At 44.7% G+C, this 15985-nt stretch overlaps 1 protein-coding gene across 3 annotated transcripts in view; it reads right to left on the bottom strand.

The window, feature by feature from the left end:
• LOC129852702 (myotubularin-related protein 13-like) overlaps window positions 1–15985 on the bottom strand; it is a 153738-nt gene that overhangs the window by 9699 nt on the left and 128054 nt on the right. The window contains exons 22-32 of one of the 3 annotated variants that reach the window (XM_055918293.1): window positions 14982–15177; window positions 14665–14792; window positions 13165–13340; window positions 12806–12939; window positions 12429–12630; window positions 12051–12247; window positions 6984–7124; window positions 5915–5998; window positions 5089–5163; window positions 1206–1384; window positions 256–432 (exon numbers count right to left, since the gene is read on the bottom strand). In XM_055918293.1, the coding sequence (XP_055774268.1) occupies window positions 256–432; window positions 1206–1384; window positions 5089–5163; window positions 5915–5998; window positions 6984–7124; window positions 12051–12247; window positions 12429–12630; window positions 12806–12939; window positions 13165–13340; window positions 14665–14792; window positions 14982–15177 (1689 nt within the window). The remainder of the gene's footprint in view (window positions 1–255; window positions 433–1205; window positions 1385–5088; window positions 5164–5914; window positions 5999–6983; window positions 7125–12050; window positions 12248–12428; window positions 12631–12805; window positions 12940–13164; window positions 13341–14664; window positions 14793–14981; window positions 15178–15985) is intronic. The other 2 variants (XM_055918294.1, XM_055918296.1) reach the window with 2 other exon arrangements.

Here is a 15985-nt window from a genome sequence, read left to right as displayed (position 1 = left end):
CAGGGACATAGGCTGCAAGGGCCATTATGATGACAATTTGGTGGTTCTCCCATGTCTGTTTGTATCGTTATCATTTCCCTTGGGAAATAAGCTTATAGGATGAGGGAATATAGGATGAGGTCAGTCACACAGGAAGATCATGAGAGCACGCCGCTGGCTCGTTCTCACAGATCTCTTGTTGTTGTGGAAACCGTAGGAGGGTGTGTATGTATGTGTATTGGTGAGTGTGTGTTTGTGTATTTGATGGGAGCTCACTTGAAGGATCCACTCAGAGTCCTCCAGGGCTTTGAAGAAGGAGTCCTGTGTGTCTGAAGACATAGCGCTCGGAGCACAGGCCCTCAGCAGCTTCTTAAAGGCACCTTTGATCTGGCGCGTGTCAGCAAAGTCCACAGGCACCAGTTCACAGTTCAGAGTAGAGTCCAGTTTGAAGCCCTGACAAAAGAGGAGAAATGTCATTGAAAATTAACAGTCCTCGAGAGTCAACTATCACAAGTCGACGCAGACATTAAAATAACACTCTGAAAGACCGATTAAAAGACACCTAAAACTGACTGACAAAAATAAACAAATGTTTAAAGCAGAAGACAAAGACAGAGAACATATTAAATACTTGGGACGTACTGTATGAGGTAAAAATAGGGCTTCTGTTATGAAATGAAGTTTCATTTAAGAGAAGACTGTCTCTTTCAATGTGGCCACTGGCCAATCACAGCCACCCGCACAGCTGGCGACTCCACCTCGCTCACATTTATTTAGAACCTCTTCTAGCCAAGGAAAAGAATATCAATTTCACATTCACACAGACACATTGCTCCACTCGAACAAGTCACTGAAACGAGCAGAACGTTCCAACAACAGTCCAAAAGTAATATTATCAGAGATGTGGGACTGCATTAATAATAAATCATCATTTTGATTAATTGCAATCAAGAGTCCCCTTATCAGTTTGGAAATGTAGTCTGCGGGAACAAAACAATGGTTACACATTCTAGACTGGAGTGACCTGATTCCACTCCACAGTATCCTGTAAAAATGTACCAGCCCTCCCATAGACAAATACTCCATAACTCTGTGGCACAGTCTATCTAGACCCCTACTGAGAATTTTAACTTAAGGTCCCAATTACAACAAAGCTTTACGTTGAACACACACACTCTCTATGGACTCATCTTCCCCTAAAGGTTTGGACCCAGCTCTCGTCTTACCCTGAGGTGGGACTTCTCTCCAAAAATGTAGAGGGCAGCCTGCTGTTTGAGGAGCTGGGCATGCAGGCTCTCGCTGCCCGCAGGGGGCGCCAAATCCTTTCCTGCCAGCCTGGCACCAACATCAGCTGCAGAAGGGTGCTGGCTGAAGCGGCTGCTGGAACGCAGGCTGGCCCAGACACCTGCAACAACAGAGAGAAAGAGATGTACAGTTAGAGTTGGCACCGCAGGCCTGTAGAGGGCTGGAACGCACAGGCGCTAACTAGCCTGGTACAATACTCATGCGCTCCTCTGTCGTTATGTTTGACATGTATGACCACAGAGAGGGGTTGGTTAAGCACAAACAGCCGAGACCACCATACCGGGGAAACAGATAACAGAATGATAATGACAGAACGGCACATAGCGACATAAAGACTATAGCACATTGATACATTGAAGAATAGAATTTGGACTCTAAATCTACAGATCTATTCATTCACTAATCCAAGGGGAAGAAACTGAAGGATGCTCATTTCTCTTTGACAAACTACGACCACCAAGATAACTACAATACAGATCTGTATATGATATAACTTTGTGATAAACCATGCTTCCTCCACTTTGCTTATGCTGTTGTTACTGCCCTCAAGGGCCCTGTCTGAGCCAGGCTGTAGGTAGATAAGGAAAAGGACACCACATGTAGTGTTTAAGCAGCTTTGGCATTGAGTATGTCGTCCAATTAAACTGACGGATATCAATTACAACAATTTAGAGTGAGCTCTCAACCAATCAAACCATCAACCAATAGGCAGGTACCTTACATTCTAAATCCTATCTCGCCTTAAGACGGCTAGACACAAATTGAATACAATGCAGAGGTTAAGCCAGAGCGGCCTCATTCCCGAGCTGCCTGTCATGACTGAGCTGAGCCCATAGCACCTCACATTGGGCCAAGACTGCTGACTGACCACATCCACAACTGCTGAGACATCACATTCAGTGACAAGTGGACCATATTTACCCTGAAGTGGACCACAGTCAGATTATTTTCCAGCAGAGAAGAACCACAGCCTTGCCCAAGTGCGCCAAAAGAGGAAGTGATGGGTGATACTATGAATCTCCACAGAGATACTCTCTATTACTCAAAAGAGAGATGAGCATACCAGACGCAGGATACGTTTTTAACTATTACAGAGGCATGAGCGTGGGTTACATACAGTGGTTGCTCCACTAAAAGTTTTGTGATTATGCTGCGGTACTTAGAGGCAATTTGTGGTTTAGTACGGTACCCTGCGTCACCACTTCATTGCTTCAGACCAGGCCAAGGGGGAGTTAGAGCACTGATTATGCTTTTGGGTCCTACCGTGTCTCTAACTGACAATGAAAGGGTGACAAACCTAAATAGAAACTGATAATTGTGCACAACTTCAGTGTTACTCACTAAAACTTACTAAGGTTTTTATTATTTCATTTTGTTAGGATTGTTTTGCTCTTACTGTAGTAGTGAAGGCAACTCCCGACCGGTCACATTGTACAGCGCCTGAGTGGCGCAACGGTCTAAGACACTGCAGAGCAGTGCAAGCTGTGTTGCTACAGATGCTGGTTCAATACCCGTGCCGGCCTCAACTGGGAGACCCATGAGATGATTGTAAGTTTTTGGTTTCTCTCTCTCTCTCTAAAAACAAACATAAATAATTCTAAATAACAAACTGTCTTTATTTACAAATTAGTAACAATGTCTCACCCCATGTTCAAGAATGGCCTTTTTCCTCGCTCATTTTTTGTTAATTGAAACTGAAATCATCTCCAAAATTGTATTTTTTAAACAAAGATTATTATTAATTTATAATTCTATAAAAGCCCCATGGATATTCTCACAGATATATTATTAACCCTGTTATTAGCATGACAATATATATTGGTCATGGCTCCCGAGTGGCAGCCAACGGGATTGCCTTGCAGTTCTCCAGCTGTATCCACTGAAAGCACGCGAGGTTCAAGGCACTAGGGTAGGGGGCATGCGATGGGCCGCAGAGCTGCGCACAGAAGACAGACCTAGCCCATGGGGAAGGGAGGAGGAAGGTGCTACCCGTCACACTGGGTAGCACTAATAATGGTGCTGACTAGGGAAATGTTCCCGCTGTTCTTAGTGCCAGTTTGCACGTTCAAACTAAAACAATGTAACTAATAACGGCATATTTATGCTTTCGTTAATAACATGATTAAAAAAAGATTTTCAAAATGCCGATATTTATTTCATTACGGATCCATAAGGAATTACGATGGGATATCGCTGAATTACAGAAATATTGGAACAAAGTTGTCTAATGAAGGTAACAAATTGTTGCTTACTGGAAAATACTCTTTTAAAACACACACGGTCACATTGTACAGCGCTATTATGGCTATTAGCAGGTAGCAGGACAATAGACTTGCCTAGAAGGAGGGTAGGGGGAGGATTCCATTGTCAAATGTATTTCTAAGTAAGGTTGGCTGTATCACAACCGGCAGTGATTGGTTGCAATTTCATTTTAATCCACCAGAAAAGACAAAACAAATAACAAAAAAAATAACTAAAAATATTATGTATCACATCCGACCGTGATAGGGCGCCGCACAATTGGCCCAGCGTTTCTCTCCCTCTAAAAACAGAAATAAATGTTGTGGACACTACACATATTATTTTGGCCTTTATCCAATCACCCACTTTCCTTTTTTTGAAAACGAAATAACGTTATATATCATCAAGTTGATGGCACAGTCATATAGGGGCGCCTACATAAAGTTCAGTGACTTACTCATTCATGGCTTTGGATCCAAATAAATAAGTACCAACATTCTTTCTGATATGTATTAAAAACTGTTTTAGTTATCCTGACCTGGACATCATGTACAGTATTATAATAGCCCACTATGGGCTATTAGGAGTACAATAAACCTTTACCAACACCTCTCTGTATTTTGATACTTTGTGGATGGGGCCTCCTCAGTGGCGCAGCTGCCTAAGTCACCGCATCACAATGCAAAATGTGTTGCTACAGATACCCGTGACGGCCGCCACCGGGAGACCCATGAGGCGGCTTTTGGTTTTAATTTAGAATCCTCTATATGTAATTATTGGAGAGTCACGTCATATTATTCGATATACTGTAGGCCTACCGTAGGCGACATGAGTCTCACTAGTGTTGAGTAATGTGATGTTAAAAGTTATGTAGGGCTTATTTATTTAAAGAGCACATTGAAGTTAGAAGCAATAGGATTTCAAGCAATAGCCTCCAACTATTTTAGCATCGTTTCGCTCTGCTCTGAGACAAGCATGGGGACTGGTCTTGATAAATCAATGAGATTTTTATTTTCACTGAATCTCCGTTTGCGTATTGGTTAGACTACAATTAGAAATATTATGTTCTTAGTGTAACCTTTATCTAACTAGGCAATTCAGTTAAGAACAAATTCTTATTTATTTACAAGGACAGCCTACTCCTTCCTCCCCGTCGTGGAAATTGAACCCCAGTCTCCCGCGTGTCCGCACGACACGGGAATTCTTTAGCTAAATAGCCAAGTACTGTAGCCTACTCCCGACCGTCACGTTGTACAGCGCCATATTTTCCGTTCCATCCTAACGGAAACCCATGTTTTAAATTCTCTAGTACAGCCACTATTGAAGGCTATCAAATGCTTCTCAAAGCATCTGATGGTCAAACTAGCATTAATGGTACCAGTGGTTGGCACGTGCCATAGAATTCTGAGGCACCACGGAAGCTGTGCTGCAGTACGCTGCAACTTTTAAAGGACGAACCACTGTAGGATCAATAACAAGGAAACAAGACAAAGATGTTAATAAAGAGGGGTGGAGGAAGAGAGGGGGAGGGAGATCTGAATAGAGTAGACATTTTCACTTTACCTTGATTTTGGATTATCCCCTTAGTGGCAGGTTTTTGGTTTGAATGAGTGAATAGCTTATCCCTGTACCCAAGCACTGGTAGGTAATGGGTACGGGGTAACGGGGAAAAGGGCACAGAAAGATCACAACATCAGATGGACATAACATACCAGCACACACTCAATCCCCCAACCGTAGGGGCAACATAGTGTGGCACGCAGTCATAAGGTCACCTGGGAGGTTACAGCAAGGGGCCAGGACATGTGGAGCTAGGCTCCAAACTTAAGAGACCAACAGGGTTGGATGGTAGAAAGATATGAATACCAAAGGAAAATATTAATTTGCAATTCAGTCTTGAGATGAACAGAATAAAGGTTAACGTGCATGACATCGTAGACCATGGTGTTGAGTAAAAACAAAGACGATGATCAAATCCCACAGAAGCCCCATGTTATAGGAAATCTTTGATGATTATTTAGAAGACAAATCAAAATCCACTTAATGCTGCTGTCAATGACTTTGAAAGTCATCTTCGGGTGTAGCAATCTTGTGTTTGAATATTACAGGAACAGTGGCAACTAACCTAACAATACACTTCAACTTCCAGAGAAGATAAACCATTACGCAGACAGCTGCATGCCAATAGCAGACATCTTATAATTTCCAGAAAATCTAGGACACATCTTCACTGGACATACCAGACTACTAGGTCACATGTATCTGGCATGGTACAATTAGGTAACAAAGCTGAGTCATAGACCAAAAGAGGCCCAGTATATTTCCAGGACTGCGGTTGCAGTGTGATATATTGGACTTTGAGGAAGTGACAAGTGGGACCAGCACTCACCTCCTCTGGCAAAGCTGTTGGAGAAGGGCATGTCCAAATGGACGGGGGCCATCTTTGGTATTCTAGACGTCCTCCTTTCACTGCCTGAAGAGGACACACAGACATGAAATGGGGATAACACCACCATTCAGCTGTAACCAGGACAAACACAGTAACACAGACCCAGAGAGGACAGGGAATGAAAACCATGCCTGGATGACTAACCATCTATATTTGTCAGACACAGCATCTGAGAACATAACTACCCCACAGTGCGTCTCAGATAAGTCACAAAATGGACACAGACCTGGGAGATTAGTACGGATTTTTAAATGATAACACAAGGAGGGATTACTTAAGAGTTAAATGAGGTGAACGAACAGAGAGTTGCATTACCTACATTTAGGGGGAAAAACACTGATTGCTGTGTTTCAAATTAGGCCTTAGCCTTGGGCTCACACCCGACAATCGTGTCCCGTTGATTAAGTTCCAATTAGCTTAATCAGAAAGTCTGAAGCTATCAAGCCTTGGGAATCCTATTTCCCCCTTTAAGACTATTTGATCCCTGCAGACGTAGATCTTAAAACTGGAAGATGGATGCAACTGACATTGATTCCGGGTGTGTTTTGATCCAGTTCCCAGAGACTAAATATATATTGTGGTTACATGGGAAACAGAATCCCGCTGACTTTGCGTAGGGTATGTGCTGGTCACACAGCCTTCTGGACTGGCACTCGGCAGTGGGGTGAAGTCTGGAGATGGATGGAGGGTGACCCCTGGGTGTCCTGTTCTTCTTACATAACCACAACATTGTGCCGAAGTTCCTTCCACACACAACGGACACAACATAAATAACAGGCAGTGGCCCAGAGGAAACCTTACTAAGATAATCAGCAGAATAACACTGAAGGAACAAGGACAAACACAAAAACAATAGTGACAGAGTGGGAAGAACACCACCAGTCTAGAGCAGGACAGAGCAGAGCAGAGCCCAGAGCAGAGCCCAGAGCAGAGCCCAGAGCAGAGCCCAGAGCAGAGCCCAGAGCAGAGCCCAGAGCAGAGCCCAGAGCAGAGCCCAGAGCAAGGGTACCTGGTGAGAGGCCGATGAGAGAGCGGTTGGACAGAGTGTTACTGCCGTTCAGTTTGAAGTAGACGGGGATGGAGTTGAGAATGGCCTGAAGATACTTCTCCTGCTCCAGACTACTGGACAAATCAGAAGAGTTGGCAGGGGCTAGAGGGAGAGGACACCAGTCATTAGACATACAGTATTCAACATCAATGGCCTAAATTTTATAACATGACTTCCTTTAAATTCCGTACGGTGTACGTAAGTAATGTACAGTACCAGTCAAAAGTTTGGACATACCTACTCATTCAAGGGTTTTAGATTTTTCTACGTTGTACAATAATAGTTGAAGATATCAAAACTATGAAATAACACATACGGAATCATGTAGTAACCAAAAAAAGTGTTAAACAAATCAAAATATATTTTACATTTGAGATTCTTCAAAGTAGTCACCCTATGCCTTGATGACAGCTTTGCACACTCTTGGCATAATCTCAAACTAATAAAATCAAATTTTACTAGTCACATGCGCCGAATACAACAGGTATAGACCTTACAGTGAAATGCTTACATATGAGCCCCTAACCAGCGCAATTAAAAAAAAATACAGATAAGAATAAGAGATAAAAGTAACAAGTAATTAAAGAGTAGCAGTAAAAAAATAAAAAATAATAATAAAAAATAATATATATATATATATATATATATATATATATATATATATATATATATATATATATATATATATATATATATATATATATATATATATATATATATATACACATACACACACACACACACACAGGGGGGCACCGGTTAGTTGTGTACATGTAGGTAGAGTTAATTAAAGTGACTGTGCATAGATGACAACAGAGAGTGGCAGTGGTGTGGAGGGTGGGAGGCAATGCAAATAGTCCGGGTAGCCATTTGACTAGATGTTCAGGTGTCTTATGGCTTGGGGGTAGAAGCTGTTTAGAAGCCTCTTGGACCTAGACTTGGCACTCCGGTACCGCTTGCCGTGCGATAGAGGAGTGAACAGTCTATGACTAGGGTGGCTGGAATCTTTGACAATTTTTAGGGCATTCCTCTGACACTGCCTGGTATAGAGGTCCTGGATGGCAAGAAGCTTAGCCCCAGTGATGTACTGGGACGTTCGCACTACCCTCTAGTGCTTTGCGGTCGGAGGCCGAGCAGTTGCCATACCAGGCAGTGATGCAACCAGTCAGGATGCTCTCGATAGGGCAGCTGTGGAATCTTTTGAGGATCTGAGGACCCATGCCAAATTTTTTCAGTCTCCTGAGGGGGAATAGGTTTTGTCGTGCCCGAGTCACGAGTGTCATGGTGTGCTTGGACCATGTTAGTTTGTTGGTGATGTGGACACCAAGGAACATGCCAGCAGCATACCACCCTGCATACCACTACTGGCTTGCTTCTGAAGCTAAGCAGGGTTGGTCCTGGTCAGTCCCTGGATGGGAGACCAGATGCTGCTGGAAGTGGTGTTGGAGGGCCAGTAGGAGGCACTCTTTCCTCTGGTCTAAAAAATACCCCAAAAATACCCCAATGATTGGGGACACTGCCCTGTGTAGGGTGCCGTCTTTCGGATGGGACGTTAAACGGGTGTCCTGACTCTCTGAGGTCATTAAAGATCCCATGGCACTTATCGTAAGAGTAGGGGTGTTAACCCCGGTGTCCTGGCTAAATTCCCAATCTGGCCCTCAAACCATCATGGTCACCTAATAATCCCCAGTTTACAATTGGCTCATTCATCCCCCTCCTCTCCCCTGTAACTATTCCCCAGGTCGTTGCTGCAAATGAGAACGTGTTCTCAGTCAACTTACCTGGTAAAATAAAAAAATAAAAAAACTTGAAGCTCTCAACCTGCTCCACTGCAGCCCGGTGGATGAGAATGGGGGCGTGCTTGGTCCTCCTTTTCCTGTAGTCCACAATCATTTCCTTTGTCTTGTTCACGTTGAGGGCGGCCAGGTCTCTGACCTCCTCCCTATAGGAAGTCTCGTTGTTGTCGGTGATCAGGTTGTGTCATTGGCAAATTGAATGATGGTGTTGGAGTTGTGCCTGGCCGTGCAGTCATGAGTGAACATGGAGTACGGGAGGGGGCTGAGCATGCACCCCTGAGGGGCCCCTGTGTTGAGGATCAGCGTGGCGGATGTGTTGTTACCTACCCTTACCACCTGGGGTCGGTCCATCAGGAAGTCCAGGATCCAGTTGCAGAGGGAGGTGTTTAGTCCCAACGTACTTAGCTTATTGATGAGATTTGAGGGCACTATGGTGTTGAATGCTGAGCTGTAGTCAATGAATAGCATTCTCACATAGGTGTTCCTTTTGTCCAGGTGGGAAAGGGCAGTGTGGAGTGCAATAGAGACTGCATCATCTGTGGATCTGTTGGGGCGGTATGTAAATTGGAGCGGGTCTAGGGTTTGTGGGCTGATGGTGTTGATGTGAGCCATGACTGGCATTACAAAGCACTTCATGGCTAAAGACGTGAAAGCTACGGGTCAGTAGTCATTTAGGCAGGTTACCTTAGTGTTCTTGGGCACAGACACTATGGTGGTCTGCTTAAAACATGTTGGCATTACAGACTTGGACAGGGAGATGTTGACAATGTCAGTGAAGACACTTGCTAGTTGGTCAGCGCATGCTCGCAGTACACGTCCTGGTAATCCGTCTGGCCCTGCGGCCTTGTGAATGTTGACCCGTCTAAAAGGTCTTACACACATTGGCTGCCGAGAGCATGATCACACAATCTTCCGGAACAGCTGCTGCTCTCATGCATGTTTCAGTGTTTTTTGCCTCGAAGCAAGCATAGAAGTAGTTTCGCTCGTCTGGTAGACTGGTGTCATTGGGAAGCTCTCGGCTGTGCTTCCGTTTGTATTGTGTAATGGTTTGCAGGCCCTGCCACATCCGACGAGCGTCAGAGCCGGTCTAGTACGACCCGATCTTAGTCCTGTATTGATGCTTTCCCTGTTTGATGGTTCGTACAGGCGGATGCTGCCTGTAATCCATGGCTTCTGGCTGGGGTGTGTATGTACAGTTACTGTGGGGACGACGTCATTCATCGATGCACTTATTGATGAAGCCAATGACCGCTGTGGTGTACTCCTCAATCCCATAGGAGGAATCCCGAAACATATTTCAGTCTGTTCTAGCTAAACAGTACTGTAGCTTAGCAGCTGCTTCATCTGACCACTTTTTAATTGATCTCGTCACTGGTGCTTCCTGCTTTAATTTTTGCTTGTAAGCAGGAATCAGGAGGATGGAATTATGGTCAGATTTGCCAAATGGAGGGCAAGGGAGAGCTTTGTATGCGTCTCTGTGTATGGAGTACAGGTGGTCCAGAGTTATTTTCCCTCTGGTTGCACATTTAACATGCTGATAGAAATTTGGTAAAACTGATTTAAGTTTCCCGGCATTAAAGTCTACCAGGAGTGCCACCCCTGGGTGAGCGTTTTCTTGTTTGCTTATGGCAGAATACAGCTCATTCAATGCTATCTTAGTGCCAGCCTCTGACTGTGGTGGTATGTAAACAGCTACAAAGAATACAGATTAAAACTCTCTCGGTAGGTTGTGTGGTCTACAGCTTATCATGAGAAACTAACTCAGGTGAGCAATAGCTCGAGACTTCCTTAGATATCGTGCACCAGCTGTTGTTTACAGAAACACATAGACCGCCGCCCCTCATCTTACCAGACGCCGCTGTTCTATCCTGCCGGTACATCGTATAACCAGCCAGCAGTATGTTGATGTTGTCGTTGTTCAGCAACGACTCCGTGAAGCATAAGATGTTCCAGATTTTAATGTACCGTTGGTAGTTTAATCTTAAGCGTAACTCGTCGATTTTATTGTCCAAAGATTGCACATTTGCTAGCAGAATTGAGGGAAGTGGGGGTATATTCGATCACCTTCAACTTCTCAGCAGGCAGCCCGCTCTCTGGCCTCTCTTATTTTCAGTCATAACAGATGGTAGCGGCAACATTATGTATAAAAAGAGTAAAAAAATAAGTTACAAACAATGCAGATAAACAAAAAAACACAATCGGTTGGGGGAACGTAAAACGTCTGCCTTCTGCCCCGGCGCCATTTTATATAACCAGCTTCATGAGGAATGCTTTTGCAACAGTCTTGAAGGAGTTCCCACATATGCTGAGCACTTGTTGGCTGCTTTTCCTTCACTCTGCGGCCCAACTCATCGAAAAACCATCAACTGGGTTGAGGTCGGGTGATTGCGTAGGCCATGTAATACGATGCAACACTCTCCATCTTGGTCAAATAGCCCTCACACAGAATGGAGGTGTATTGACAGTCCCACTAAGCGCAAACCAGATGGGATGGCGTATCGCTGCAGAATGCTGTGGTAGCCATACTGAATTCTAAATAAATCACCCACAGTGTCACTAGCAAAGCACCCCCACACCTCCTCCTCCTCCATGCTTCACGGTGGGAACCACACATCCGTTCACCTACTCTGCGTCTCATAAAGACATGGCGGTTGGAATCAAAAATCTCAAATTTGGACCTTCCACCAGTATAATGTTCAATGCTCATGTCTCTTCGTCTTATGAGTGTCCTTCAAAGTTCTTGAAATGTTCCGCATTGACTGACCTTCATGTCTTAAAGTAATGATGGACTGTCGTTTCTCTTTGCTTATTTGAGCTGTTCTTGTGATAATATGGACTTAGGGGTGGTATACAAAAAATAGCCCTAACTTGTCACAACACATCTGATTGGCTCAAACACATTAAGGAAAGAAATTCCACAAATTATTTTTTAACAAGGCTCACCTGCTAATTGAAATGTATTCCAGGTGACTATCTCATGAAGCTGGTTTAGAGAATGCCAAGAGTGTGCAAAGCTGTCATCAAGGCAAAGGGTGGCTACTTTGAAGAATCTCAAATATATTCTGATTTGTTTAACACGTTTTTGGTTACTACATGATTCCATATGTGTTATTTAACAGTCTTGATGTCTTCACTATAATTATACAATGTAGAAAATAATAAAATAAAGAAAAACCCTGAAATGAGTATGTGTTCAAACTTTTGACTGGTACTGTATGTGTGAGTACCGTACCTGTTGAAGATTGGTTCTGGGACTTAAAGAGTCCCACCACACTTTTGCCGTGGAAGCCTCCGGATCGTAGCAGCACAGCTTTGGTGCGGGGGTGTTTCCAACACACCACTGGCAGGCGGTTGTGTCTGTAACAACGGGCCACCTTCTGCAGGCTGCTGTCCTGCACTGACTGGGGAACCACCAGGAGCCCTGGGTAACTGTGGGTTACACACACCATCATCCCATTCAGCATGGAGCATGGAGACCACTACTGGGACACCTATGATGGCAGTTTGATCTGATACAACCAATAAGTTAACATCGAATACACCTCTTCTACATTGCTCAGAGCGCCAACGTCTTATCTGACATGACAAAGTGTATGTGCGTTGTGTGTACCTGCGGCAGAGGGAGTAGAGTCTGTTGACTGCAGTTACTCTGAACTGCTCTCCTGTCTTAGAGCGGGAGGAGCTGGCTGTGACGGTGCCCAGGCCCAGCCGCTGGTAGTCACGGAAACACGCCCGCTCCACCAGCTGCTCCATGGTGGATTTCTCTGATGCCCTCAACGTGCTGCTGGGGGGTGGCTCACCCTCATCTGACACTGGAACAGACGCACACAGACATGCACACACACAGACACAAAGAGCCCCCCACACACACAGAGAGAGAGAGAGACAAGAGAGAGAGACAAGATCAGGTGACCGTTCAGGAAACACCAGCTTGTCAAAACTCCCCCTCTTCTTCCTTGTAGGAGTTTAACATCAATCTGCTCCTACCTGAGATGTCATCATCCTCGTGCCAGGTCATCCGACTCCCTCTGTCGTTCTTCTTCAGCGTGGTCTGACTCTGACGGCCCATGGTGATCATCCCAGCTCTCTTGGCTCCTTTCACAATGGTCTTGGACAGCGTCCTGTGAGGAGGAGGATAAAGAGGAGACCATAACATCATTTATCTTGTCTGATTCCAGCGTCAGATAAGGAAGATTACTCAACACTTTCAGGCAGTGTCTGTTGTGGGAGGTATTACAGGAACCTTTCAAACACATCATGGGACTTGCCCTCCAAAACAACTTTAACAGAACATTGTCGAGTTGACTGGAGTGCGTCAATGTGTGCTACTCAGAGGTGGGACTGACCTGAAACCCGTGTTCCTCTCCTTCTGTTTGGGAAGGATGAGTTGGGGAGCGGTCTGGCCTGCGGCGAAGGCGAATGTGCTGAAGATGGACTGAGGGTAGCGGATCCTCTGGATGTGTTTCCTGAAGATCTCCACCATCTCTGAGCTCACCTCCTCGTCAAACGCCACCTTGATCAACTGGAGGGGACACAGGACGCATCAGGGAACCTGTGAGCTCATTGCCTCCAGATTAAACATATGGTCTTACATGGAATGGCTGGAAAATAATGCATTCATAAATCAAAATGTCTCGGCAGATATGCACATCTGTGAAGCCCCAAAAATTTGCCACATTTCTAGTCGCATGTTGTCATTTTTTCCCTCGCAGGGAAGCAAATACTACTAATTGCAAATCGGAAACAGAATGTACGGAATGTACACATACTTCACACAGACTGTCTTTCCAGAGTGAGGTCCGCTTCTCATTGACTGCCCTGACCCGATAGTCCCTCCTCTCCCCATCCATCCCACCCCCAACATCCCACCAGTTCCTGCCTGAGGAGAGGAGACCTAGCCACCCCCCTGCTTTCCTGTGGATCCCCAGCAGCCTGCAGCTCTCAATAAAGGCCTGATAATGCACCCCAGACTTAGACACAGCCCTCTGGCCAGGCTTAGTAACACACACTCACACACTCTTGCTCGCTAACACACACACGCGCACACACACAGGCCCAGCCAGGCCAAGTGGCCAAGTGACCCCCTCCCCACATAAAGGCCTGTTTTATTGTCCGTGTTACTAAAAAGATAGGAATGAACCATAAAAACTTTACAGCACTACATGAATTGTGAAAGACCAAAAACATGTGCACGGTTGCCTTTTTTTCCTTCAAATCAAACTCAACATAGGTTACTCATATAACTTCCAAGAAATGTATTGATATCAGACTGGATATAGGGCAGAGTCTGTAGCATATGCATTCCTTTAATCTCTCCAAATGTCACAATTGATCAGTAATTCTGGGTTCTCTGTGTATCTGTTGTACATGTTCTGGCAATCTTACACATGGTTTGGGGCAAAAGGAGAGAACACTCACATACTTGGACATACTATGTTAACATCTATTTAGCATCTAAGAAATGGGACTTTGTGTACTTAATGAGCGACAAGGGAACAGTAAACATGTCGTTGCCCATGAATGATGCAGCGCCACGTGTGACCAACACATTTCAGTTAATTACTACAGTTCCCGCCTTGGGCCGATCAGTGTAATTTTGTAAATGCCAGATCTATATGGCTAGACGCTTCATTCACCCAAGTTATGTCAAAACTGACCCAGGGCTGTTTGAGATATCGCGTGTGACCAACGTACGAACGGAGACAGATTCACAGATCCACGAACAGAGACAGATCCCTCCACTATGAAATCAATAATGGAAAAGCACAAAGCATCATAATCACCTCTTTAATAATGTATCTTCATCATCAACCACAACAACAGGAGTAGGTGTGTGTGTGTATTACCTGGAAGGATGCCGAGCGGAGCTGCAGTCCCTCCTGCATATTTTGCTGCAGTTGGTTCTGGACACTTATCTTCTTCTCTTTGGTCAAGGTGGACACTGGGAAGCTCCTGATCACTGCCTGCTCCCCCACTGCTCACACACACAGGACACCTCAACATACATAATATATCTCATCCACACAACACATTCAAAACAGGCTTAATCTCAAATGATACCCTTTATAGTGCACAACATTGGGAATCCCAAAGTGCACTATCAACTTCTTATGGGTAATCTCAAGAGGGACAGATATAATTAGATGCTAGCTGGATGATTTACCTAGCGGGTCGTGTGGGGAGCCCTTGAATATGATGCGGTAGGAGGTGAGGAAGAGGGCTCCCTCTGCTGGCAGGATGTGCGGTCCCCCGAGCATTCCCCCCGTAGCCTCCTCTCTGCCATCAGGGTCCAGGACCACTCTAAGACCCTCCGACACAAACTCTTCACCAGGGAGCAGCACTGGGCGCAGGATCTTAGGCTGGGTGGGGCAGAGGATGCACATGTCAAACACACTCCACCAGAACACAGAACATACTGTATGTACAGATACCCGCACACACACCATGTACTTAAGCATGTCAACTAGGGCTGACCCCATTTAGTCGACTGGTTGATTGTCTGATCGATAGACTGTTGGTCGACCAAGATTTCTTCAGTCGAGCAGTCGCAATTTTCTTTTCTTCATGGTGCACAAGACACCTGTCGGATTCGCGCCTGTCTTAGTGGACTAATTCATTGCAGAGGCCATGGGGATGGCACCGTCTATCACTCTGACACGTGATACTGAAATTGTGTATGGTTATAGTATGTAAAAAAAATAGTGCAACACTAATAAATCAAATATTATTTAATACAAATTCGCTTTCTCCCTCATTGGATACGGTCGCTGTCCGCGGTTCTGAAACAATCTTCAGTAGAATTGGTCGCCTTTCCCTATGTGCATTAAAGCAAATTTAACCAGCATATTGGGATTGAAAACAATGGTGGCGGAGGCAGCAGCAGCAGAGACGAGGAAACAGCCCTTGCCTTAGCCTAATTGTCTAAGAAAATTGAGGGGAAACCAACTTAATTAGGTCTATAATCAATAGCCTAACTTAAATGTGCCTCTTTATAAAATCATCCATATATATCTACAGAAATAAGACAGATATTGCTTCTGTTGCCTGTTTGAGTGTTTGTTTAATAGAATACTGATTCCGTGAGCACCAAGCCACATGCAACAGAAAAATGTTGGATAAAGCAATTTCACCGGTTCGGCTGTTTTTAATCTTTGCTATACTTTAATA

This window comes from Salvelinus fontinalis, chromosome 4, assembly GCF_029448725.1.
Source record: "Salvelinus fontinalis isolate EN_2023a chromosome 4, ASM2944872v1, whole genome shotgun sequence".
NCBI lineage: Eukaryota > Metazoa > Chordata > Actinopteri > Salmoniformes > Salmonidae > Salvelinus > Salvelinus fontinalis.
The sequence above is the reverse complement of the archived record's forward strand: the minus strand, read 5'-3'. Positions and strand labels throughout refer to the sequence as shown.